The 26692-nt window shown below is 44.5% G+C and overlaps 1 protein-coding gene across 1 annotated transcript; it reads left to right on the top strand.

The window, feature by feature from the left end:
- The first annotated feature begins 4269 nt into the window (after positions 1–4269).
- Positions 4270–26131, top strand: Exo1 (exonuclease 1). Its single transcript, XM_057770344.1, has 14 exons — positions 4270–4329; positions 5459–5632; positions 9189–9308; positions 9802–9925; positions 11242–11379; positions 12306–12518; positions 14217–14404; positions 14972–15065; positions 16101–16320; positions 17726–17969; positions 19170–19932; positions 21042–21143; positions 22683–22876; positions 25967–26131. The coding sequence occupies exons 2-14, from the start codon at positions 5472–5474 to the stop codon at positions 26100–26102; spliced, it is 2697 nt and encodes an 898-aa protein (XP_057626327.1). The 5' UTR covers positions 4270–4329; positions 5459–5471; the 3' UTR covers positions 26103–26131.
- Positions 26132–26692: the final 561 nt, after the last annotated feature.

Raw genomic sequence — 26692 nt, 5'->3', positions numbered from 1 at the left:
TGCCTCCTCAGTGCTAGTGCCTGTCTTGGAATATCCTGCTTTATAAAGTAATCTTATTTTTAATTGTGTGTGTGTGTGTGCTTGCATGCAAATGCACGCATGAAAGTGTGGTGTCCACAGAGGCCAGAAGAGTTGGCTCTCCTGGAGCTGGAGTTATATGTGGTTGTGAGCCACTTATTGTTGGTGCTAGAATTGAACGCAGGTCCTGTGGGAAACCAGTACACCCTCTTCTCAACTACTGAGATATTTCTTCAGCCCCAGGACATCCTGATTTTTTAAATTATTACTTTGTGTGTATGAGTAGTTTGCCCAAATGCCTGGTGTCTCATGGGATAGAAAAGGCATCACATCTCCCAGAACCGAAGTTACAGACAGTTGTGAGCCATCATGTGGACTCTGGGAACTTAACTGAGGCCCTCTGGAAAAGCAGCCAGTTTTAAACTGTTGAGCCATTTCTCTTGGCCCAATATCTCCATTCTTGATTCCCATTTTTTTCCTCCTCCATGCAAACACATATGCAGGCTTCTTAACACATTCAATACTATCCTTTTGCTTCTATGACTCACAAAATATTCATATGTTAAATACGCATTTTAAAATTTACATAAGTCAAATTACAATTGATATTAAATGTAATTATACTTTTTTCTCTTCACAAAATTGTATCAAATGTATCTGTTGTTGCTTTGCTTGCTTGTTTGTTTAGATCATAGAAATCTACCAATTATGCTCTGTATATTTTTTAGAATATAAAGAGACAAAATCAATCAGGATGGGAAGTGATATGTGTCAAGGTAGAGTCACCTCAGGAAGTTTGGGTGCTGTCAAGATAACATCCAATTCAAAGAGGATGTCAGGAAATGAGAAATATCAGAACTGCAACTCAAGCTGGGAAAAAGGTATAGTCTGTACATCTCTGCTGAAATTTAAGAGCTTATGTCTTAGTTCCTACTGCTCTTATAAACTTTTCCAATCAATCAAAGCAATTTAAGGAAGAAGGGTTTATTCTATTTCAAAGTTTGAGGCTACAGTCCATTATGGTGGGGAAAGGCACAGCAGTAAGAGCTTGATGCGGCTAAGCAGACTGCACCCACAGTTATGAAGTAGAGAGCAATGCTTTGCTGTCCACCATAACTAGATGGAAATACCCTATTACTAAAGACACTACACACTTTGGTTGTAGGAGGTATATAGACAAATCAATCTAGAACTGACCGGGAAACCTCCATGATGGCTGGCTTTCACAGCACAGAAGGTGCTGTGTAGCCTGCTGGAGAAACACTGTCAGTGGCTGCACCCAGTGATGAACCCTGCTTCCTAAAGTACCGAACTGCCGAGTGAAATGTGCCCCTCGTGCAGTAGTGGCATAGCTGTTGTAGGGTAACCACCTGAACTCTGAATAGGTTTGAGGCCTGCTCCCCAGAAGAGATTTACTCCTGATACTATAAATCTGGTCAAAATCCCATGCCTGGGAAGGTTTAAGACTCTAAAGGAAAACCTGGTCGTGTTGTTTTGCTGCTATCAAGGGCTGATAACTACCAATAGTGTGTCTGCCTGCAAGCTGTGAAGCCAGCTGCTGCCAAGGCCCAAGGAATCCCAGCGTCCTAGAACTACACAAGAGCTATAACAGGCATCCTGCCACCTGAGGCACCCACCAAAGTGCAGCACTAGAAGCCACCTCTTGCTACAGCTCCATAGCTGGTACCTGTCAAAAAAAAAAATTAAAAAAAATAAAAGTGGAATGGAAGGGCCAAGATGCCCTTAATGTGTTTATCTCTGCCTACCCAAAGTGGACTTCCATCTAGTTTTACCCCATACATATGCATGTACACTGCACACACACATACACACGTACATACACGGGGTGGGGGGCGGTATATTACCACAGCATTCCAAAGAAAAGAGAACATTAGCTAGATCTGGGAATTTTCTATTAGTGTAAATGCGTTCCATTCAGAATGTCTAGTGACTTAAAGTTAAGGAAAAAGGTTCACTTGGAAAGCTAGCAAACCAAAGATGGAGTAGCTCCCCAGCAAAGACCAGCTTCCCTGGGGCTGCAGACACAACTGTTTATTTATGGACTTGTGGGAGGGTATAAAGGAGGGGCACCCAGGTAGTTGCAAATCTTCAGTGGTCTGTTTTAACTGTGCACAAGCTGCAGCTACCTATTTATATATTAATGGATGTTTGGAGTTCTGTAAGTCTATAGAGAAATGTAAACCAGAGGCAGGTGGATCTCTGTGAGTTTGAGGCCAGCCTGGTCTATAGAGCTGTTACACAGAGAAACCCTGTCTCGAAAAACAAAAACAACAAAATGAACAAACAAACAAAATGTAACCCAACAGAAAATCTCAACGTGTGTCTTTTGAGTTCCTTTCCCCAGGAGTAGTTAATTCGACCCTTAATTGTTAGGATATTAAAGTCCTCTGTTCCCCAGAGAGCACGGAGGGTTGCAAACAGTACCTTACTTGAAGGGCAAGAGAGAAAAACTTTCTCCAAAAGATATAGGTGTGAAAGATTCTTAACACCACCCCCACCACCACCACACACACACACCACACACACACTTAGATGGATTCACTAAGAGTTGTCTGCTACGGCAAAGCCAGGGGGAGACTAAATTATACACGGTCCAGCTGTGTGACTTCTAAAATTAGTGAGCTTTAAAAGCCAATTAAGAGGAAGGAAGGCTACAGGGGTTTGCGTTCCTCGATAACATTAGGAAATGTGGCTCAGGACAGCCACCAAAATTAGCGTGTCTTTAACGTCTGTGAACGATAAGGTCCGGTCCATGGTTCAGTTATAAAGATAACATCTTTCCAGCCCGTGTCAGGGATGAAGCCAGATACTGGATAAAGTAGCTAAGGGCAGATAGCAGTCATACTGCGGCAACACGAAAGCCTTGAAGTAAACTCAACTTCAATTTGCACAGAGGTGAGGACGTTTCAGAGAGATGACAGATCGTGGGGTTGGCCTGGGACTGAGCGACTAATAATTGCTAGGTTCTTTTTCAGGTTTAAAACAACAAAGCAAAGTTGACCCCAAGTTGGACGTTCTTTAAAGCGCCTGTACGTGACTCCAAAGGCGTGCTCACGCGAGAACTACAACTCCCAGCGCACCAGCGAGAACAAGAACGCACTTCCGGGGCGCCGGTCTCCTTTACCACCCTCCCCCGCCCCGCCCACGGACAAGCAGTTCCGACAGGGTCCAGCTTCGCCTTGTTCAGACTGCCTTGACCATTTGAGGCGGACTCCCTCCTCTGCGAGGAAAGACTCAAGACCCGGATGAGAGGAAGGCGGGGTCCCGGAGAGCGGGAGGCGGAGATTGCGGCTCAGGACGCGCGTGACGTCATGTCCGCTGGGCGGGGTCTCGCGATCCCGCGCAAATTGAAAGGTCCGCGGCACCCGCGGCTGGCTAGTGTTCTGCACCCCGGTGAGTGATCCCTTCGGCGGGCGGTCTCCTGTGTGGAGGAAAGTGAAGGCCCCGCAGGTCCGGTCCGGGCGTCCTTTCTCTCCTCGGCACTAGGTTCGGGTCTCCGGGCAGAGAAGGCGAGCGTGGAGAGTGCCGCGGGCGCTGGTAGGCGACCAACTTGACCGCCACGTTTCGGGTTTTACCGCACATGCAGGCTGACGGGTGACCTCACGTCCAGGAGTTTCCTTTCTATATGTTTCATGTGCAGGTTTGAGGAACCGCAGCGCCTGAAATGGGTTTGCGAGCCATGCCTGTTCATTCCTGGGAGACGGGACTTCGGTGAAGCCGCGGCTGCTGTCAGCTCGGGTGCCACGGGCGATCTCCTGGGGTTGGTGTGCCATATGGCGCTCCATCGCTCCTGTCCTAACGAGGAAATATTTACTCGAGATTTACTTAGCCTAGAAGAAACCGAAGTTTCATGAAATGTAATTATGCCCTTTTTTTCCCCTCAGCATGCACGAAAACACATTTTCGAGACATTGTCTTTAATGAGTGGACTCATTGTTTTACTCAAATCGTGTTTGGAGATCCACCTGCATCCAAATTGCCTGATGTTTAAAATTCAAAAGTTATGCCCCGTCTAGGAAATCATAGTTACTGGGCGTGGCTTTAAAGGTCTAAGAATCTCTGGATTTTAGACAAGAGCCTTGCTGTTTTCCTGTGGTGTCAATTGGCACCGCTGACTTATTATCCTGTAGTAAGAATATGATCTTGGGCCTGGGGAGCCAGGTGCCTGACCCTGTCATCGAGTGCTGAGGGTCGGGGGTACTTACGAACGGAGAAACCCAGGAAGCTCAGCTAGAGTCCCAACGAGGCAGCGTATGCAGCTCGAACAACCACAAGACTGCCTAATACAAGGTAAACCGGTGTCCCTATGCTCCAACGCACATGCATGATACATGTAAGAAAAAAATTCTGAGAGTGGGTTAGAGCACTTGCTTTTGCAAACATGAGGACCCGAGTTAGAGTCCCCAGAACCCCTATTAAAAATCCCTAGGGACTGTGAATGCCAGTGACCCCAGCATTGGGAGGCAGAGATGACAGATCCTGAGAACTCATTGGACCTAGCTGGTTCAGTAACATACCCTGCCTCAAGGTAATAGGTAAAGAGGGATAGAGGAGGGTACCCCATGCCTTGCTCTGGTCTCTGAGTGCATGTACCCACACAGTTATTGCGCGCACCAACACAAATAAAAACGTGGTCTTTGATAGAAATGCTTGTACTGGGAAGTGTCGAGAAAGTGCTGGGATTGCAGTGGGGAGGATTAGTTGCTTTGAAAGAGCTGGCAGCTCCAGGATTTCCATGTAAGGAGCTAGAAGGGAGTGGAAATTAAAAGTGTTTTTTTCTTGAAGCTGTTTTGGTGCAGCAAACACGTTTTCACGTTGCTTGAGTACTGCCGTCAGTGAGTCTGATGAAATGGTCCCTAGACTTCACCAAGGCTTATTTATTACTTAATCTTGTTTGGAGTAACGCATTTGATGGTGTTGGATTGGTGTCATATAAAAGTACAGCTCTGTTTCCATAATTCTGATTACTTTTCACTTGAAATGTCTTGTCTTCCTCCTAACTTTTGAGTTTCTGCGTGACAGATTTGGATGTGGCCCTTTAATGCCTTTTTGTAGGGTTAAATAGAATACCATAGCACGCACAGTTTTGTAGGCTTTCAACGCTATTTTTTTGAAAGAGACTTAAAGTTTTAATGACTCTTGTGTGCCCAGGACTGTGTTAAGAGATGAGAGCCCATGTTAGGATTCTAAATGTGAAAGTGTTTTGGAAAGACTAACCACCAAGAAACTACCCAGAGGTGTTCAAGTTAGTGTTGGTGATGAATGAAATTCTGAGCTACTGAAGTTGGCAGGGAGAAGGCCAGTTATCAGCTCTTAGTTTCTGTGCTAGGCTCCGGGCTGGGTTTGTTTTTCTAAGACTTGTTGGTAAATAGGTCTTGCTGTAATTTTGTTGTCTTCCCTTTTCCTTCGTTCCATGTAGTTAACTTGACACCATGGGGATTCAGGGACTGCTTCAGTTCATCAAGGAAGCTTCGGAGCCCATCAACGTGAAGAAGTACAAAGGGCAGGCAGTAGCTGTGGATACCTACTGTTGGCTCCACAAAGGAGCTATTGCTTGTGCCGAAAAGCTAGCCAAAGGGGAACCCACAGATAGGTAAGTTTGGAGTGTGTGTTAGTTTGTTAAGGATGTAGAATGATTTGGTACTTTTTGTTTTTGAGACAATCTTCAGGTATGTTAGACTGGCCTGGAACTTGCTATAGCCAAGGATGCTCCTCCTTCCTGGAGGAGGAATCCTACCATGTGCTGGGGTTACAGGCTTCCGCCACCAACGCCCAGTCTCATGTAATGCCAGGGACTGAGCCCAGGGCTTCATGCATGCTAAGCAAGCACTCTATGAACTGTGCTATAGTCCCGGCTTCCGGTGCTTTTCATTTGTTTGCTTGTTTTTGTTTTTCTGGCCATTGTTTCAATAAATACTAGCATTTATTAAGGACATGTATTTAGAATATTGCCAGACTTCCTTCTGTGCTACAGACTTGACTTTTGTTCTTGATAAGAAGTCAGAATAGCATGATATGAACAGGCAAAAATCAAATGTTACCTCTTTTTTCTTTGCTTGAGAGAAGCCTTTGTTTTTCCCCCCACTGTAAACTTTTTAACAACGTCTTCAGAATCCATGATGTCTTCCCATAACACACCGCTAATCTCCATTAGCAAAATGAAGGAAAGGGACAATATGTTCTAGCCAAAAATGGTGGGTCCTGTTGTCATCAGTCTGAACTCTGACCTCACTTAGGGCAGGTTCACATGTGTTCATATATAAAACTATGCTGTTTTTCACACACATCCTTTTTTGCATGTATGTGTGTATAATTGCTTTTTAATTTCTAAAAATAAAGCTGTACCATTTTAGCTTTTTAAAAAGAAAAGCCCACACTTTATTACTACTTTCCGTGTTTGATTTTTGTGAGTTTGTTTTTTGTTTGTTTTTGTGTTTTTTGAGGCAGGGTCTTATGTATCCCAGGTGGGCCTTAACCTTACCTGATAGCCCAGGATGACCCTGAATTCCTTCACTCGCACTTCAGCTTCCCAAATTGGGTTTATGGCACTGCGCCCCTACTCCTGGTGTCTCAGTTCCTTTTCTACCATGACCAAGGCAACTTACTTGAGAGGGTTAGAATTCATCATGGCGAAGAGCACAGCGGCCGCAGGCAGGGAGGGAGGGGGGCATGGTGCTGAGCAGTAGCTGAGAGCTTAAATTTGAAACCACAAGCATGAGGCAGAGAGGGCTAACAGAATGGTGTGGTGTAAAGCTCACTCCTAGTGACACACCTCTCCAGCAAGGCCTTATCTCCCAATCCTTCCCAAATAGTTGTACAAACTGGAGAACCACATATTCAAATATATGAACCATGGAGGGGGGGGAGTATCCTTATTCAAACTACAACTGGCTTTCATTTCTTACAAGAAAACTTAGTTTCTGGTTTTAGATACTTTTTTTTTTTTTTTTAAATGTGTATTGGTGTTTTATCTTCCTATATATTTGTGTACCACTTGTGTGTTTGGTGCCCGAGGAGACCAGAAGGCAGCGTTGGATCCCTTGAAGCTGGAGTTATAGGCAGTTGTGGCTGCTGGGATTGAAGCCGGGTTCTGGAGGAGCAGACAGTGGAAGAGCAGCCAGCATTTTTGATCATTTAGCCAACTCTCCAGCCTTTGATTCGAATTTTTGATTAATTGGAAGAAGTTTTAAAATATAGGCAATATCCTTTATTATTAGAAAAGTGAGGGGCAGCCGGGCGGTGGTGGCGCACGCCTTTAATCCCAGCACTTGGGAGGCAGAGGCAGGCGGATCTCTGTGAGTTCGAGACCAGCCTGGTCTATAAGAGCTAGTTCCAGGACAGGCTCCAAAACCACAGAGAAACAACCCTGTCTCGAAAAACCAAAAAAAAAAAAAAAAAAAGTGAGGGTCTAGAGAGGTGGCTCAGTGGTTAATGTCACTGGCAGCTCTTCCAGAGGTCCTGAGTTCAATTCCCAGCACCCACATGATATGATTTACAGCCATCTATAATGAGAATCTGGTGTTCTCTTCTGGCATGTAGGCATACATGCAGACAAATACTGTATACATAATAGATAAATAAATCTTTGAAAAAATGAAAAGTGAGAGATGAAATCCACAGGGCCCACTCTATGATGGACACTCGTTAAACATCGATAAAACTAAAATGCTTAATATCTGCTTTGTATTTAAAATTTCTCCTGACAACTTAGAAGTCATATTTGGTATAATTAATTGCCTTACTTTTTCTTCCTTCCTGGGATAGCAGTATTAGCCAGAAATGGTCACTACTTTGGAATTTGACGATAAGCTAATTTACGGTCATTGTAGAGATTGATGTCAGCATGTTGACATCGGCGCATGTTAACTTGGAAGTGAAATGAGTGGGTGCTCCCTGATGCCTTATGCTTTCTAGTCAGGAAGAGATGAGAATTCCCTTAAAACATCACTATTCCTTGTTTGCTTCCATCTGCTCTTTGATGTTTAATGGAGCTGTCACCACTATTGTCCCCTGTGCAGTACCCTTGTCACTGTCCACAGCAAAGAATACAGCAAGTGGTCACAGAGGTGACTACATTTGATTTGAAAGCTTAGCTTAAGTATCATTGGGTTTTGGATGTGGGGACAGTAATGACACTGTTTGCTGGGGTCCTCCCTCAGGAGGTAGGTGTCCAGCATCTCTTCCTCCCTCAGCATCCTGGCTGTGAGTTGGCAGAGTTTATGTGTTGCTGTGGAGTGTGTGGAAATCAGACTCCTTGGGCACCGTGTTGTTCAGCGTTAACTAGGCTATCACTAGTCCGAGACACATTATTGGCACTAGTGGATGAAATTTCATGTAGGGTGAATTGTAAATAATACTGTCTCTTGGCTATGATAAGGTATTGCGGGAGAAATCAAGTATTGTATTCTTAAAACTTTGCAATAGATTTGAGATGTTCCAAATCAATTTTTTAATATAAACATAAAAAATATTTGGAATAACAGTAAAATATGAAAATTGGAAGATGTCAAAGGCTTTTAATTTACAATTGAGAAAGTCCTAAAGCAGTCATTCTTAACCTTCCTAATGTTGCAGCCTTTAAATACAGTTCTTCATGTTATGGTGACCCCAACCATAAGATTATTTTCATTGTTATTTCTTAACTGTAATTTTGCTGCTGTTATGAATCGTAAATATATGTTATGTCTGATACTCTTAGGCAACTTCTTGAGAGGGTCATTCAAGCTGGGCAGTGGTGGTGCATGCCTTTAATCCTAGCACTCAGGAGGCAGAAGCAAATGAATCTCTGAGTTCAAGGCCAGCCTGGTCTACAGAGCTAGTTCCAGGACAGGCTCCAAAGCTTGAGAGAAATCCTGTCTCAAAAACTTTAAAAAAAAAAAACGTCATTCAATCCTCCAATGGGGTCATGACTCATAGGTTGAAAACTGCTGACCTAGAGAGTCAAAATAACTTGATAACCACCATGTGCCCTGTAAGTACTCACAGCAGGATTTGAACCGTCTAACTCTGTTTCCTTTGGAAAGTTTAGTGTCAAAAACCAAAATCCTATTCACAATCCTTCCTGTCATCTGGTCTTAAATAAAGAAAAGAAAAATTAAGAGAGTCAAAGCATGTAAATGAATTTTCCATTTTCCTTTTCCATCCCATAGGTATGTAGGATTTTGTATGAAGTTTGTTAATATGCTGCTGTCCCATGGGGTCAAGCCCATTCTTGTCTTTGATGGATGTACCTTACCTTCTAAAAAGGAAGTGGAGAGATCTCGACGAGAGTAAGTTGACTCCATACTTAGTATCTGGCTGAGCTATGTTAAGACTAGACACTTCAGGACGTATGATACCAAATTTCTAAAATCTTGATTTCTTGTACAGTGTAGTATGTGAGCACATTCCCTTAAATGGTCTGTTTGTGTTAGATTGTTGCCACGTTTAAAAATAATTACCTTTTGACATGAAACATTGCTGTGGTAAAGTCTGCCGTCAGTCGGCTGCATACATTATCAGTCACGTGCTCAGCTGCAGAGATGATGCTGTCTGGAGTCCCAGCACATGTGAGGCAGAGGCAGTAGGGTCCAGGGTCCTGGGTCATCTTAGTGAGTGTGAGGCTAGTCTGAGCTGCCCGGGCTGATATGCCAGCAGATCTGTTGTTCAGTTTTAAATGAATTCAGCTCTTTCGTTCTAGAAAATCCCTGTAATTGCAGTTTTCCTATTGCTTCTTGAGTCTGCTTGTAAGTATTTATATTTCACCATGTGTTTCCCCTTCAGGAGACGACAAAGCAACCTTCTTAAAGGGAAGCAGCTCCTGCGAGAGGGCAAGGTGTCAGAAGCGCGGGACTGCTTCACCCGCTCCGTCAACATCACACACGCCATGGCCCACAAAGTGATAAAAGTGAGTCAGTGAGAAGCAGCAAAGGCACCGAGCACACGCTCGGCCTGGGGTGCTGTGTGCAGAGATGCAAGGGGCGGATTCCCCGGGGCTTGTTGCTTGCCCACTGTGTTCGAATCTGTGCTTAACGTCCACTCGTGTTCTTTTCTGAATGATGGCCAGAGAGGTGTCCCCTGACTCGCTGATTGAGGGGCTCTGCAGAACCCCAGAGTCTGCCCCTGGTGTGAAGCTCCTAAGCGCCCCTCACCCAGATCTTAGTCTCAGCCCCCACTTTCCTCATCCTAGGTTTGTGTTGAGATTGCTTCTTAAAGTTAGGATAAAGTCGGGGTCAGCTGTGTATACCCTGCTTTCCTGTCACCTGGTTCTGAGCTAAAATAAGCTCCCTGGGGCTTCTCTCATGGTTCCTTGTCGTGTAGATATATCTTTTGATTGTTGTTCATGGCTTGATTCAGAAAGCAAGGGGGATATAGGGGAGAGTGAAATATACAGAAACCACGTGCTCTCTGTTGCCCCTGAAGAGAGTTCCGTGTGCAGCAGAGGAGAAATCGCGATTGGACACAAATGGTAGTCTCACAGGGGCACTTAGTAGGCAAGGGAGGAAGGAGAAAGGCAGAAGGATGTATTTCCCATGATGTAGCTGCAGCGATTAGTGTCTGGAATTTACCGGAACTGGGTTAGATAGGCCTTCGGCCTGACGAGGCCACCTGCAGTCTTTAGAGGGAAAAGTGCATGGACAGGTCCTGTTTACCTTCTGAGCATAGCAGTTTTTAAGGTAGAAACTTTCTGTAATTTGAAATAATGAGTGTAGTAACTTACAGATTCACCACTACTACCAAAGATATAGCAGAATTTCTTCAAATTCATAAATTGATTTTTTTCAGGTATGTGTGTGCTCAGGCATGCACACAGCACAGGTTGATTAGGGCGGTCAGGACAGCATTGACGGTAGGCCCTCCCTTTCTAATCTCACTCAAGGCATGGTCTCTGCTATTTATCAGTTCATGCCGCCAGCCAGCTTCCGAGGATCCTTGTCCCGCCTTCTGTTGTGCTGTAGTGGTGCAGGAGTCACATAGGCTCTATTGGGCTCATCTCTTTATGGATCAGAACTAAGGTCTTCAGAATTATGTGGCCAGTGAGCTGTCAGCCAAGCCTATAAAAATTCATTAAAACAAAGCAGTGTATAATGTATCACAACTAAAAGGAGAACGATTCTGCTTCAAAGGACGTGGGTTCTAGAAAGTACTGTGGGCGTGTGTGTGGAGGCTGGTGACACGTGCCGTTCTAATGCTGGGCTGCAAGCTCACTGTGGTCTCTCACAGGCTGCTCGGGCCCTGGGAGTGGACTGCCTGGTGGCTCCCTATGAAGCTGATGCTCAGTTGGCCTATCTTAACAAAGCTGGAATTGTGCAAGCCGTCATCACAGAGGACTCGGACCTCCTCGCCTTTGGCTGTAAGAAGGTACTGGACTGCAGCTGCTGCACACATGCTATGGGGCGGGAGAAGTTGTATGTGTTGGGGAGCCAAAGACCTCCTCACCTGGAGTACTTGTTCATGTCACTTAATACCCTTGGATTGCCTTATCATTGGTTTGCTTTGCTTTTGTGGGTTCTGGTAATAAACCTAGGGTTTTATACATGCTAGGCAAGTGTCTACCACTAAGCTACACCCCCACCTGTGAATGCTTTAGCGTTTAGCTTGTCTTTTAGTTGACTTCTTGTGTGTGTGGCTGAACCTCTGACTGCTAGACAAGCACTCTTTACTGCTGAGCCACCGCCCTTGTCACTCCACTCTGGCTGAATCTCCCTGAACTGCTCAGCCAGGGCTCAGACTCAACTCAATAGCCTGGGCAGGCCTGAACTCCGGGTTCTCCTTCCTCCCAACCTGTATTACCAGGACTGCCTACTTTCAGTTCTTAATATTAGTAACACACACTTTATGTTTTTTATTAGGTTTTTGTAAACTAACTTATCAGTGACAGGGATATTATTCCATTATTTAGAAATAATGTATTAACCAATTTAATGGTAAACTTTATAATGGTCTATTAAAGGAGGAGTTAAGATGCAAAACCATAGGTGGTTCCCTTTTGGTAACAGCTGTAATATGATTATGCATCTTTATAGACTGCTAGGATGCTCGTCAGAATCTTAACTCTGGGTGATTGATAAACGGGGTGTGGACAATTTCGGGATTTTTAAATTTCCTGCAATAAGCACATATTGCCCCAGTGACAGTAATAGAAGGCCGGCCACCTTAGAATGTGAAAGAAGGTAAGATGAAAAGCATGCGTTCTGGAGCAAGAGCGATTCCTTAGAATTGGTGTGATCTAGATAATGATAGCAACACGGCCTTTCTGGGTACTCACCGTTTCCCTCTGTGTGAAGGTGGTTTTGAAAATGGACCACTTTGGAAATGGACTGGAAGTGGACCAGGCCCGGCTGGGCATGTGCAAGCAGCTTGGGGACGTGTTCACGGAGGAGAAGTTCCGGTACATGTGTATCCTGTCGGGCTGCGACTACCTCTCCTCCCTGCGCGGGATCGGCTTAGCAAAGGCCTGCAAAGTGCTGAGGCTGGCCAATAACCCGGATATCGTCAAGGTAGGAGGGACCCTCGCTCCACGAAGGAACAGTCAGATGGCAGAGGGACTTCAAATTCAAAGTGGGTTCTGAATTTTAATCTATAGCCTGTGCGTGTTACCCAAGGGAAAAGGTGTCTACACTTGAAAACTCTTGACTTCTGGATCCTAGCACCTGGGAGGATCCAAGGTTCTCAAGCCTTCTGGTCTAAGGATCTTTATACTCAGAAAAGTTCTGTGTGGTAATAGCTTTTGATCATGTGGATTATAGCTCTCAATATACGGTATTAGAAATTCAAACAAAATTCTAATATTCATTCATTTAATATTCTGTTAGCAAAAAGCTCTTTCTGCTAACAAAGCAGCACTATTAGTCTTTCCTGTATCATCTCAGTCCAGCCCCACTAAAATATTTTTGAGACAAGTCTTTTTGAATACCAGGCTGCCCTTGAACTTGCTGCATAGCCAAGGATGGCCTTGAACTATTCAGTTCTCAGATTTATTGTTTGCTTTGTTTCTTGAATATAGACCAATCGTGAATTTGTAAAGGTGTGAGAGGAATTGGAATAGCAACTCTTTGATTAGGAAAAACACAGCCATACTGATAAGGACACACCGTAGTTCTGCTAATATGTTCCCAAATCCCACCCATTGTCTATGAGGAGGAATGTCGGGAGGTGGCAACTCATTCACATAGGCATTACAAACGGTGAGCCGGTAGAACCCAGACGTCTTGTTGTCCAGGTATACTAGGAGAATCAGCAAGCAAATATCTAGGCATAAAATGCATGCATCCTGGAGGCACATTTCTTGTGTTGGTAGTAAAACACACAGGAGGTCTCTCGCTATGTCCAAAAGAAACATTAGCCCTAGTTTTGTGTAGAATGTGAGAATGTCCCTCCTGCTCCCATCGGATTGGTAGTATTAGTAGTCACTACTTTTATGTTAGGGCATCCCATGAAGTTACATGAAAAAATGGGGTGTGAAACATGTGCCCCCCCCCCACAGGGACCACCGTAGGGGAATGGTGAAGTACCTATTTCTTGAGGCTTATTAATATCCAAAGCTTGTCTCAGAATATTTCAATAAGAAAAAGGTTCAGTTAACATGTTTTCTGGTCCCAACCTTAACTATCCTCTCCTACTCTATCCCAGATTTCTAAATCTGAAGTTCCCGGATCTGGGAACCAAGGGCTGCATTGCTATATAAATTGTAAGGAAACAATTGTGAAGTATTAACTTTGATTCCCCTTTTCTTTAAAGTATGCTGCATTATATCTGTAGGGAGTTGTCTTTCTTCAGACTCATTATGGCCCATGACTTCTCAAAATTTTTCAGTTCTTTTCCCCCTCTCTCTTGCCTGGTCTGTCTTTTACCCAGCGGGCTCTAGAAACCTTTAGGTGAAGTCCTGTCCTTACTGACAAAGGGGGCTTATCTCTGCAGAGCCCCTGTTCTCGGCATCAGTTGCCAAAAGGATAAGAACAGTGTTTCTGGAACAGCATGCTTGACATAAGCCAGATATTTTGCATTTTGGATGAGCAGTGCAAAACTGGGCATGGGACCCGAGTTTTGGGTGATGTGGTGTGGCTGTGTTTTCTGGTAAAAGTGGTTTTGGTGTGGGTAAAATCACTTGATTTTTGCCTCCCTCTCCAGTGTCAGGTGTGGGATCAACACTCCCTCCTCTTCAGCTTTTCATGAAATATTTTTACATCCACTCTTAGGTTATCAAGAAAATTGGGCATTACCTCAAGATGAACATAACGGTGCCTGAGGATTACATCACAGGATTTATTCGAGCCAACAATACTTTCCTCTACCAGCTGGTGTTCGACCCCATCCAAAGGAAGCTGGTCCCTTTGAATGCTTACGGAGATGACGTTAACCCGGACACCCTGAGTTATGCTGGGCAGTATCCTTTCTGAGCCACGTGGTGGAGTTTCTCATTTACTCTGTTAGCGTTGTTGGTAATGGCACAATATTTCTAGTGAGACTTTAGTGGTCCAGTCTTATATTTTATGGTGCAGATGGTCATATTCCACTCAACTTCAGAAAACCATGCTAGTGAAAAGTCAGGTTGTTGAATATGAACCCGAGGCTCGTCTGTGTAGCAAGTGAATTGACTGCACTGGCGCCAGGTCCCTTGCTCTTAGCAAACACATCAAAAGTGTCGCCCGAGACTGAGGCAAGCCTGGTTCCTCAGAAGTGTTTCTGGTCACCAGTACTCAGGCAGCTGCAGAATCACTTAGGGAGCAGCCAGGGCTTTCCCCCCCATCTCTTCTAGAAGACAGCAGCTCCTGCAGAGAAACAGGCCAGCAACCCTGCCTGTCCTTGGATGTTGATGTGAACAGTAGATGAGATCTCTGTACGTCCTAAACCTTGAAGATTCTCTGTGGCATTGGACAGCATTTTCATTTCTTAGTGCCGTATGATTCGATTACTTGTGAATAAGGACCTTCTCCTTAGCCTTAGCAACCAGGTATGTCGATGATTCTGTGGCTCTGCAGATAGCACTTGGAAACAGAGACGTGGATACTCTGGAGCAGATTGACGACTACAGTCCGGACACTATGGTAACATTTGAAAAACTGTAAAAGCACATTTTTGTTTTGTCTCAAGAACTTTTAGGCAGGTCTTCCTTTGCCCAGCAGCTGTGAAGTATTTCTGTACTTGGTGCTATGCAGAGCGTCCTGAAACTTACTATGTCTACTTAGGATGGCCTCAGACTCACAGAGATCCACCTGCCCCTGCCTCCTGGCTGCTGGAAATTAATTTGTTAATTCAAATGTATAAAGACAGCACAGCCAGCACATCCCAGACTGCGATCTCAGTCACGGTTCCCCAAACAATGAGATAAACAGGTTCTGTGCACCAACGGCATAACACTGGACAACGCGTATGAATTCTCAAAGAACAAAAGAGATGTCATAGTAACTAAAAGAACTTATGGAAGAAGTAAACATGCACAGAAGAGACAGTGCAGACTGCCAGGACATGGCATTGTAAAGAATACGTGTAAGGGCCGGGCGGTGGTGGCGCACGCCTTTAATCCCAGCACTCGGGAGGCAGAGACAGGCGGATCTCTGTGAGTTCGAGACCAGCCTGGTCTACAAGAGCTAGTTCCAGGACAGGCTCCAAAACCACAGAGAAACCCTGTCTCAAAAAATCAAAAAAAAAAAAAAAAAAAAAAGAATACGTGTAAGGAAGGCAGCGGTGAAGAGGTCAAACACAAGGCGGGGGTGCTCATGAAATCTTTGCTAGTTTATGAGTGAGCCTAAACAGCTTGTATTAATAGAAGAGAGTAAATTACTAAAGCACAGACTTCCTCAGAACCCTTCCCTCCTTTGCTTCCTTCCTCACTCTTCCTTCCCCTCTCCCGACTCCCTCTAGGCCTCACACTTGCTAGTCAGACACACCACCACTGAGCCCCTTTGAATTTGAAATTGCTCACTAGACCCCCAGACTGAGCCTGAACTACCACTGATCCTCCCTCTTCAACCCCCTGGGTAGCTGGGGTCACAGGCCTGCACCATCAGACCGTGCTCTAAAGCTTTTCTTTTGAACAGTAATTGAGCACTGCTATAACCTTCCTCCTTGTTCTTTTCTAGCCTGTCCACTCAAGAAGTCATAGCTGGAATGACAAAGTGTGTCAGAAGTCACCTAATAGCATATGGCACAGAAACTATTGTCCTAGACTTGAGGCAAATGGTGTTTCCCATGCTCCTCGGTTGACGGAAAATTCAAGCACTGTGGAACTTAAACAAGTAATTACCACTAAAGGGTTAAATCTTCCCAGGAAGTCTTCCTTGGTAAAGAGACCAAGAAATGGTATGTACTTCATTTTTTCCAAATGTGGTGATTGTTGGTTATGGGTCCTCTTCCTCCGGGGTCATGGGGAAGAGGGAGCAGAAATGGTGTGGAGCAGGGTGCGAATGGCTGTGAACCTGCGGCATCAGCTACGGCAAGACGCTCGGCGTTATTCCAGAGGGAGGACAGCAGCGGGGCATCGCTTAATACGTATGCTTTAGTGCACTCAGCATGGTTCCGTCATACAGATGGGAGCATAGCACTTAATTATACGGGTGGCACAGGGAGAACATTTGCAGATCACACTTAAGAGAAGTCAGGCCAGCCTGGTCTACAGAGTAAGTTCCACGGCAGCCAGGCTGCACAGAGGCCCTGTATTTAAAACGTATAGACATATATACACCCCAAAGCGGGGGGTGGGGAGGTTGGGGGTGACTTTGAGGATTTAAATCAATAATTTAGAGCAAGTGGTATCTTAATAGTTACTATTTACTGAAGACTTCAGAGATCTCTTGTTCAATGTACTGATGTTGAAGCAGTTGTCAAATTCATCCTTATGTTTTCAGGTTTTGATCCTTTTGAAGGTGTTATTTCAGTTTCTCGTTCTCTGTACTTTGGGTATACCTGAGCTCCTTAGTCATGGCGTGGCTGTGACTGCTGTGGTGATCAGTGTGGTCGGCTATGCAGACTAGTCAAGTGTGCCCTGGTGGCACTCGGGCCCTTCTGCAAGGCAGCTTTTACTGATGGCTCCTGGTGTGTGCTTGTTATTGTTTCTGTCACTTAAAGCCAAGCGCAGTGACATTTTAAACTTCTACTTAGATTGTTGAAACTGTGGCTCCTGTGTCTTGCATTTTAGGTTATATTGTATTTGTGTGTAAAATATTTGTGTTCCACATTTGACCCAACAACTCTTGGCCTCGGGGCTTGGTAATGAAGAGCTAAGCTAGAACGTTTACCTCAGCAACTGCCACGGAGGGTAAATAGTTGCTGGTTTTATTGGGCTATTAAAAACTTTGAATCATTAATCATAGCTTTATATATAAGCTTCCCTCTAATTTTTTTCTACACTTAAGCTAAAAATATAGTCAGTCATTCAGAATCTGTTATGCTCTGAAATTTTGGTTAGAGTAATTTCATATAAAATCATACAGAAAATTGACATTAAATGTTAACTAATTTGCAAAATTGTATAACACGGTTAAGGTCATTGTTTTTCAGTCATTCTTAATATATCCTTTTTCGAGGCATAGCTTTCAAAAAAAAAGATAGGATGAATATATGGCTCCTGCGAGCTCTTGCCCAGCATGTGTGGGACAAAAAGGAGGCTTTGCCTTTAGGACACCAGGGCTCAGGATGTAAAATCCAGGGCAAATAGCCAGCAACAGAGGAAGCCCAGGTGTTTACGTATGGTTCTGTTTTTGTTTAGAGGCTCTGTCCGAAGATGACCTATTGGGTCAGTATTCTTCATTTACAAAGAAGACCAAGAAAAACAGCTGTGGAGATAGCGCATCTTCTAACTCTTCCGAAATATCTGTGCCCAACCTGGATAACGGGACGGCTCGCGGGGCAGATGCACACACTCCGTCTAGGATAAGGAATAAATTCGCAGTGTTTTTACGGAGGAAGAACGAGGACAGTGGTGCAGTTGTGGTTCCGGGCACCAGAAGCAGGTACCGGGTCTCCAGGGTGCCCTTTAAGCTGGATGTAGCGTTCTCTGCGGGATCCTTCTGCATGCCTGTTTCCTTAGCTGCCTTATGTCTCACTTACGTTACCGTTGTTGAGACAAAAGTGTCTGCCAGAAAATAGTCACGTGATGAAGGAAAGGTTTGTTTTGGGTCACAATCCAAGTGTGTGGTCCTTCACGTATGTGGAAAGGTGTCAGGAGCAGGAGGCAGCTGGTCTGTCACTTTGCACCTCCAGTCAGGAAGAGGAAGATAGCGAGCCCCAGCTCCTTTGTCTTCAGTTCAGAGCTCTAGCCCAGGACTCTAGTGTGAGTCTTCATCTACGTCAACCCAGTCCAAAGGACTCTTAACAGGCATGTCCACCCAGTCCAAAGGATTCTAACAGGCATGTCCGAGGCCACCTTTCCTGGGTGACCCTAGTTCAGAACAGAATGCATTGTCATTCCCTCCCATGCCATTGGTTCTGGGATCTGTCTTTACAGAATCCGAGTGAAAGAGAACTGGGGCCCTAGTTCTGTCTTTTAGGGTTCTCTTTCCATTTCCCATTGTTTCTTTGACAGTATTTTGAGAAACTGTTTGATCTGTCTTATCTTAGTTATCTTTATATGTCAACACCTTTCCTATAAATATTTCAGCTTATCTTTTAGGATCTAGAAATATACCAAACGACACCATAAACTAATTAGGAACGGGCAGCTGTGACCTACGACAGGATTTTGGTTTGGTTTTTTTGTTTTCTGGTTGGCCCAGAACTATATAGGCTGGGCTTGTCTTAAACTCACAGAGATCCCCCTGTCTCTGTTTCCCAAGTACAGGGATTAAAAATTTCAGGATCCTGTCTTCTATCTAAAGGCTTACCATATAAATAACTTTCTAAAGATGTGTGTGTTACCATGATAAAAAATTACAACTCAGGCATGGTGGCACAGTTTTTAATCTTAGCATTGGGAGGTAGAAGCAAGTAGATCTCTGTGTGTTTGAGTCCAACTGTTCTATATAGTGAGCTCAAGGACAGACAGTACTATATAAAGAAACCCTGTGTCAAAAAATAAAAAAAGGATTTAAACCTCAATTAAAATTCAAGATCTTTGTGGTCTTTGTATAAGAAAGTAGATGTTTGAATCTTGATAGGTTTGTGAGTAGACCTTAAAATATTTAAGATAATCCATTCTTCCTATTTCTTGTTAGGTTTTTTTGCAGTTCTCCAGATTTTGACAACTTTGTACCTAAAAAAGCAAGCATTCAACCTCTAAATGAAACTGCTGTCACAGGCAAAGCCACTACCAGCCTCAGAGCACCGGACTGTCCAGACACTAAAGGCCTTGGAGCACCGGACTGTCCAGACACAGAGGGCCTCAGAACACCAGACTGTCAAGGCACAGAGGGCCTCAGAACACCAGACTGTCCAGGGACAGAGGGTCTCAGAGCATCAGACAATCAAGGCACAGAGGGCCTCGGATCACCAGACTGTCCAAGCACCGAAGGCCTTGGAGCATCGGACTGTCCAGACACAGAGGGACAGAAACTGGTTGACATAAATGGAGCGCAGGATCCAAGTGCTCAGATCCCAGGCAATGAGACTGTGTCTCCTGATGGTGAGGCTCAGTCTGAGACCAGCAAATTTGTGGGGACTGTTTCCCCGCCCACTCTGGGGACACTAAGAAGTTGTTTCAGTTGGTCAGGAACTCTGGGAGATTTTTCAAGAACTCCTAGTTCCTCTCCAAGCACTGTGTTGCAGCAGTTCCGAAGAAGGAGCGAGTCCTCCACCTGGCTGCCCAAGACGTGTGCTGTGACTGACACGTGTCAGTCAAAGAATGAGATGTCAAGTACTAAGTCTCCACCCTTGCATGAGGTGGGCCAGGCCTCCCGATCCCAGGAAAGCATAGACTCTCTGTACAGTTTAAATGCATCAAGTCTTTCCCAGCCTTCCAGTAAGGATTCGGATTCAGAGGTGAGTCTGTGTCTGCTATCTTTGCTTTCAGACTCAACCACAGGAAAAAAATTGCATGTTGATCAGACAGTTGAGAAAATTTTGCCAGCATTATAGAAATGAACTGACTGTCTCAATTTTTATTCAAAATCCTCCTGTTTCCAGGACTGGAGAGATAGCTCAGTGGTTAAGAGCACTGACTGCTCTTCAAGAGAACCTGGGTTCAATTCCCAGCACCCACAGGGCAGCTCACAACTGTCTGTAACTACATTTACATGTGCGTGGTGTTAGTTTGCACAGCTGTGTGGGTACATGTGTGTAGTGTTTTGCACAGCTGTGTGGGTACATGTGTGTGGTGTTTTGCACAGCTGTGTGGGTACGTGTGCGTGGTGTTAGTTTGCACAGCTGCGTGGGTACGTGTGCATGGTGTTAGTTTGCACAGCTGCGTGGGTACATGTGTGTGGTGTTTTACACAGCTGTGTGGGTACGTGTGCATGGTGTTAGTTTGCACAAGCTGCGTGGATACATGTGTGTGGTAGTCACGCCATGTCCAGAGGACAGCATTTCACAGCACCTCTCTCCTCCTCCTGCTCTTCCTAAGATGTCCCCTGACCTTTGGCAGGGCTTGGAGGCTGAGAAAGTCGTCCCACTTGGGGCTAAGCACCATCTGATCAGCACTTTGTGTGTCAGCATTTGACAGCTCCTGAAGTGACTGGGGAAGCTGTCAAAATCATAGTGTCTATTTAGTAGAATATTTCTTCAGCTAAAACGTTTTGGTGTTTTTTTGAGTGAAACTGACATATCTTTTCCATCTTAATTCATTGTTTCCCGTGTTCATTTTATTTCCTGTGTTTTTATGTCTTTGAAATTATGTTATTTATCCAAGTTTCTCATTTCATACAATTGGTTAATTAAATATTGGTCAAGTTGTCATAAAAACTCAAGTAAGCCAGGTATGGTGACGCATACCTTTAATCCCAGTACTTGGGAGGCAGAGGCAGGTGGCCCGCCTGGCCTGCAAAGAGAGTTCCAGAACAGCTATAGCCCTTACGCAGAGAAACCGTGTCTCGAAAAACAAACAAACAAGAAATCACTGAAGTAAATTTTTGTCTTTCATCTGGGGAATCTAGGAATCGGACTGTAACAATACGTCACTTGATAATCAAGGCAGTGAGAACTCCAAGCAACAGTCACCTCCCTTTTCAAAGGAGAACACACTTGTAAGGAACAAGGTAAGACATTTAGAATTATGTTTTTTTTATTTTGAGAGGCAGTGTGTAATTATTGCCAGAAAATGAGAAATATATACACAAAACATTGAAAATTAAAATACCAGTATTCTGCTTTTTTAAAAAAATGCTCTCTTTCAAACTTCTTTAGATACTATTTGTGCTCAGCTGTGGATGCTTAACATGTTAGTTGGAACCTCTTTTCTCTGTTTCTGAAAGATCTTTTTCCATGTACGTAGTAATAAGTATTTCTACATATATTACATAACCCAGTTTATAATTGTTTACCCTAATTAATTTGTTTTTAATTAATTTGTGAGAATGAGGTCCGTGGTGATTGACTGTTCCTAGTGTGAGAATGGTTTGCTGTGTATTGCCAAAATACCTGTTAGTCCCACCGGTTGAGAAGAAGACCACGACCACAATTTAAGGCCAAACTTGAAGCAAACTTTAGTTAAATACTGGCTAAGCAGATGGGCTGTGGCCATGTCCATCTCTGGATCTCCAGAAGATGGTCCAGAATCAAGTTTTGCAAGGCCTTAAAAAGGAAAACCCATAATTCATTTCCCATCAGAGGGTATGCATACTCGACTTCTTTCCTACCTACTACCTCCTGCCAAGCACTTCTGGTGCAGGCGGGTCAAACAAACTTGTCCAAGGAGTGAAACAGTGGTCTCCAGCATTTCCGAATTGTCTGTCCTTGGCAGGGGCTTGCAGAGCAGAGGCATTTTTGTTTCGTGGATCTCTTAGGCATATAATTAAAACTTGAAATGTATGTATGGACCCAGGCAGAGCTCTGGGTTCTTTTGCTTAATTTTTTGACTTTTATGTACACTCTGCCAGATTAATCAGTTTTAAAGATTTATTCACACACCTCCCTCTCTATCCTAAGAACCAGTTACTGTGCTCACAAAAAAAAAAAAAAAATCTGCCCTTAAAGGCTGGGTGTGGTGGTGCAAGCATTTGGGAGGCAGAGGCAGGCAAGAGAAGCTCTGTGAATTCCAGGACAGCCAGGACTATAGGTAGAGACCTTGTCTCAAACAAGGAAAAAAAAATCAGCTCTTGAGTAGAACAAAATTATCAAGAAATTTTAGTTGGTTATGTATGCTGCCTTCACACAGTAGAGCAGACTTAATCAAAATACAATTTAGTTTCATGTTGGAATGCAGGAATCGCCAAGATGTATCATTACATGAACTCAAAGAAGACAAAATAATACCTCACGCTGAGTGTGTGTAGCTCACTTAGTGTCTGCACTGAACCCAGCAGCCCTTCTCGAATGAGGTGAAGAGGGAGGGAGTAAGACTTGCTTTTTAACTTAAGCTTTATGCCAGGCGTGTGTTGCCTGTTGCATGACTGGTTGTTCCTATCGTAGACATCTTTAGAAGTCTGTATTGCATGTGGAGTCTTTTCCTATTCTGGTATATAAAGAACACTTAGGGTCTTTTAGAACAGAAGGTTAAAACTGGCATTTGGGGAGACCCACACTCTTATCTCTAACAAGCAAAATAACAACAATTCTAAATTCTAATTTCTCTCCAGGTTCCTGGGCTGTGTAGGGCTAGTTCTATGGACTGTCTTTCTACCACTAAGATCAAGCCCCTGGTGCCAGCCCGAGTCAGTGGCCTGAGTAAGAAGCCAGGAAGCATCCAGAAGAGAAAACACCGTGATGCGGAGAACAAGCCGGGGCTGCAGATAAAGATCAACGAGCTCTGGAAAAACTTCGGGTTTAAAAAGTGAGTGAGCATCCTGGCTCAGCTTCTGAAGCAGGACAGAGCGCTGTCTTCTGTAGCCCACGCCCCAGCTCTTTGTGCTTTCAGGGGACTCAGTTTCTGTTGCTCACCTTCAGCTCTCAGTCCAGCTGGGAGCTGCTTTTCCAGACCGGAAGCTCCTTTGCTTCCCATTGCTCAGGACTGGCATGGGAATAGTGGCAGCGGAGCTGTGTTGGTTGGCTCAGTGCTCACAGATGTAAACACACAGACCAGTGTTTGGGCACCAGTCATGTTCTAGGGACGTGACTGGACGGTGTTGGGAACGCTAAGGAAACTTCCTATGAGACTGCCACAGAGTGAGTTAAGCAGCAGCTGTCAAGTCCCCTTTATTTCGCTGTGTCTCCACTCCTGCCAACTCTCCCATAGGACGCTTGGTCCGTAGAGAAGTACAAGGAACTCAGTTGTGCACTGGTGCTTCTCCGGCTGACACTGACATCCAGCACGGGGAAGTGCTGTGGTTAAAGTGTGCCTATAGAGAGGGTCCATGCGCTGTAGACCGTGCCTGTTACATACTCTGCAGGTCTGAGGAAGCCCTCGGGAGGGCTTCCTTTAGAGCACCTGCTGCAGAAACCTGGCACTAGAGAAATTCCCAGGAAGCCACAAGGATGACCCCAGCTAAGACTCTGAGCAACAGAGGAGAGGGTGCCCGAACTGGCCTTGCCCTGTGGTCAGATTGATGAATATCTTAAAAGTCACCACAGAACCTTTACCCAGCAACTGATGGAAACAGAGGCAGAGACCCAGAGTGGAGCACTGGGCTGAGCTCCCAAAGTCCAGATGAAGAGTGGGAGGAGTGAGAATATGAGCAAAGAGGTCAAGACCATGATGGAGACACCCACTGAAACAGTCTACCTGAGCTAATGGGAGCTCACCAACTCCAGCTAGACAGGGAAGGAACCAGCATAGGACCAAACTAGTCCCTCTGAATGTGGTGACAGTTGTATGGCTGGGGCAGACTGAGGGGCTACTGACAATGGCATCAGGATTACCCCTACTGCTTGTACTGGCCTTTTAGGAACCCATTCTCTTAGGATGGATTCCTTGCTCAGCCTAGATATATATAGTAGGGAAGGCCTTGGTCCTTCCTCAAATCAATGTGTCTTACCCTCTCTGAGAAGTGGTTGGGGGGTAGGATGGGGAAAAGTGGAGGGAATGGGAGGAGGGGAGGGAGTGGGAACTGAGATTGGTATGCAAATTTTTAGTTTTCATCAGGAACTCACAACTGCCTGTAACTAACTTCAGCTTTGGGGGAGGGGAGTAATATCCTTTCTAGCCTCTGTGGGCTGTTGTTCTCACGTGCACAGACACATATAATTAAAAATAAAATAAATCTTCAACGGAAACTTTCAACATTATATAAATTTAAAAGAGCAGTTTAGGTAGTTCATAGAGGATGCTCACCTCCAAGCCTGTTGAGAAAATCAACTCTGTGAGTTGTCCTCTGACCTCCACACGCACCCCATAGTGCAGACGTCAAATGAATGTTAAGAGAGTGCCAGCGGCTTTAGATTTGTGGAAAGTTCGTCATTCTGGGGCTGTGGATCTGGCTGAGTGGTTGAGAACACTTGTTCGGTGAGCACAGGAGCCTAAGTCTAAATCCCCAGGATCCACCTAAAAATCCAGGCGTATCTCCCTGACCTATAGCCCAGCTGTTGGAAAGGAGACAGGCAGATCCTGAGAGCCTAGCCTAAACACCGGAGCTTGGTTCAGCAAGACACCAGGCTGGCCTCAAACTTACAGAAGTCTACCTGCCTCTGCCTTCCAAATGCTGGGGTTAAAGGAGTGCACCACCATGCCCATCTTAAATAGCTTCCTATTCTTCTTTTTCTGGTTTGGATACTTACGTCTTACTGCGTAGTTCTAGCTGTCCTGGAAGTCACTATGTAGACCAGGCTAGCCTCAGCTCACAGAGAACCTCCTGCCTCCACCACTCCCGGCCATCAGATGCATGCACTCTGTGGCTGTTTGCCTGTTTTCGCCACCCTTGGTGGAGGTGGCTGGAACAGAGGGTACTGCTGGCTGCATGTGACCTGGTGTCTGCAACCACATTGACTTGCTGGCAGCTTGTACAGGATTCTGCTTTGACATTTATTGGTACAAATGTCAACACGGGGAGTCCAAATATTATGAAAATAATCTGATCTTACAAAGCTCCTGAGAGAAGCATCTGTTATGGGAATTCTCCACCAACACTCATCTCCAGGGCGCATGGGACTTTCAGAGCCCATGTTAGAAGAAATCAAAGTTATAATAGGTTTTTTTTTATGTTGTTGTTGTTTTGTTTGTTTTGGGTTTGGGTGTTCTTTTTTGAGACAGGGTTTCTCTGTAACTTTGGAGCCTGTCATGGAACTCACTCTGTAGACCAGGTTTGCCTGGAACTCTCTGCCTCCCAAGTGCTGGGATTAAAGGCGTGCACCACCACCACCTGGCGGTTTATGATAGTGTTCTTAAAGATCTATTGGGAAAAAAATAACTTAGTGGTGTTTAATGTATTTAGGAGAGATAAAAATGTTCTGTATTATATTCATAATTGGGTTTTTAATAGGTGTGGAGTATTAGTCCAGCAGAAGGGAGTTTGGTTAAAAAAACAAAAGTACAGTATTGTTAGTTGTGCTGTTTGTGTTCTTCCTTAGCCCAAGGCAATAAAGAGACCACTAAAGTGCACACCTTTAATCCAGCAGAGACAGGAGCATCTCTGAGTTCAAGGCCCATCTGGTCTACATAGCTAGTTCCGGTCAGCCAGGGCTACACAGTAAGATCCTGTATTTAAAAAAAAAAAAAAATTGTGTTGCATTCTTGATCTGCTTCTATACACTGTGTGTATGTTACTGATAGACTAGACCTATATTGGAAGGTGATTTTGAAGCAAGAAGAGACTCAAAGAAAAATTAAAAACTTATTGGAAATATTCAGAATAAAACCTTGGATGTGCTCCATATGAATTGTCATAGATTTCACAGTAGGGTTTATGTGCCCCTAGCTTTTCCATTTATGGTGCTGTTTCTCTAATAGTCGGTACCTGAAAATCAAGTTTGTTTTCTTATATTTTTGCAGAGATTCTGAAAAGCTTTCTTCTTGTAAGAAGCCCCTGTCTCCAGTCAAGGATAACATTCAACTCACTCCAGAGACAGAAGATGAAATCTTCAACAAGCCTGAGTGTGCGCGTGCTCAGAGAGCAATATTCCACTAAGTGAGGGCCGCCGCCTTCAGGAAAACCTTCCCAATTCGAGAGATTTATTGCTGTCGATGCCATTTTTAAAATGGAATACATTCTGTATATTAACTTAGTGACTTTCTTTTGCTTAGCTTTTTATATTTTCATGGAAAGCTAAATAGAAGAATAAATCTGTCTTTGACATTTCTGGGATTTCAGTGCTAATTTGGGCAAATCTGATGCTGATAACAATCTAAAGGATTCTCTAACGTCAGTAGAGAATGGAAATAAATAAATGGAAAGCCACAGATCTGTAGTCACTCATACCCAAGAATGGATAGTTCACAGCTTTGATATTTTGCAGCTGTCTTCCCTGTCTGTCCTTGAAGGGTAAATTGAAAGTAAAGCTGCTGACTGGGAAGGGAAGGGCAGTAGGAGGACCTCTGTTCGGATTATCATCATTAATATGCTTAGGTCTCAAGGCTGCTGTTTATTTTTCTCCATGTCTTTCTGAATTGTGGCCCAAACATCCCTTAGCATTGACTTAACCCTGTGCAAGATGCAAAAGCTGCAGGGCCTGTGATCAATATATTTGCAAAGATCAAGGCAGGTTTGGAAGAAACCAG

This window comes from Chionomys nivalis, chromosome 5 (genome assembly GCF_950005125.1).
Source record: "Chionomys nivalis chromosome 5, mChiNiv1.1, whole genome shotgun sequence".
Taxonomy (NCBI): domain Eukaryota; kingdom Metazoa; phylum Chordata; class Mammalia; order Rodentia; family Cricetidae; genus Chionomys; species Chionomys nivalis.
Note: the sequence above shows the minus strand (reverse complement) of the source record. Positions and strands in the feature narration are given on the sequence as shown.

Coding starts and splice junctions, on each gene's coding strand:
- Exo1 (XM_057770344.1), top strand. CDS start 5,472: ATGGGGATTCAGGGACTGCTTCAGTTCATCAAGGAAGCTTCGGAGCCC. Junction 5,633..9,188: donor AAAGGGGAACCCACAGATAG/GTAAGTTTGGAG, acceptor TCCATCCCATAG/GTATGTAGGATTTTGTATGA. Junction 11,380..12,305: donor TCGCCTTTGGCTGTAAGAAG/GTACTGGACTGC, acceptor CTCTGTGTGAAG/GTGGTTTTGAAAATGGACCA.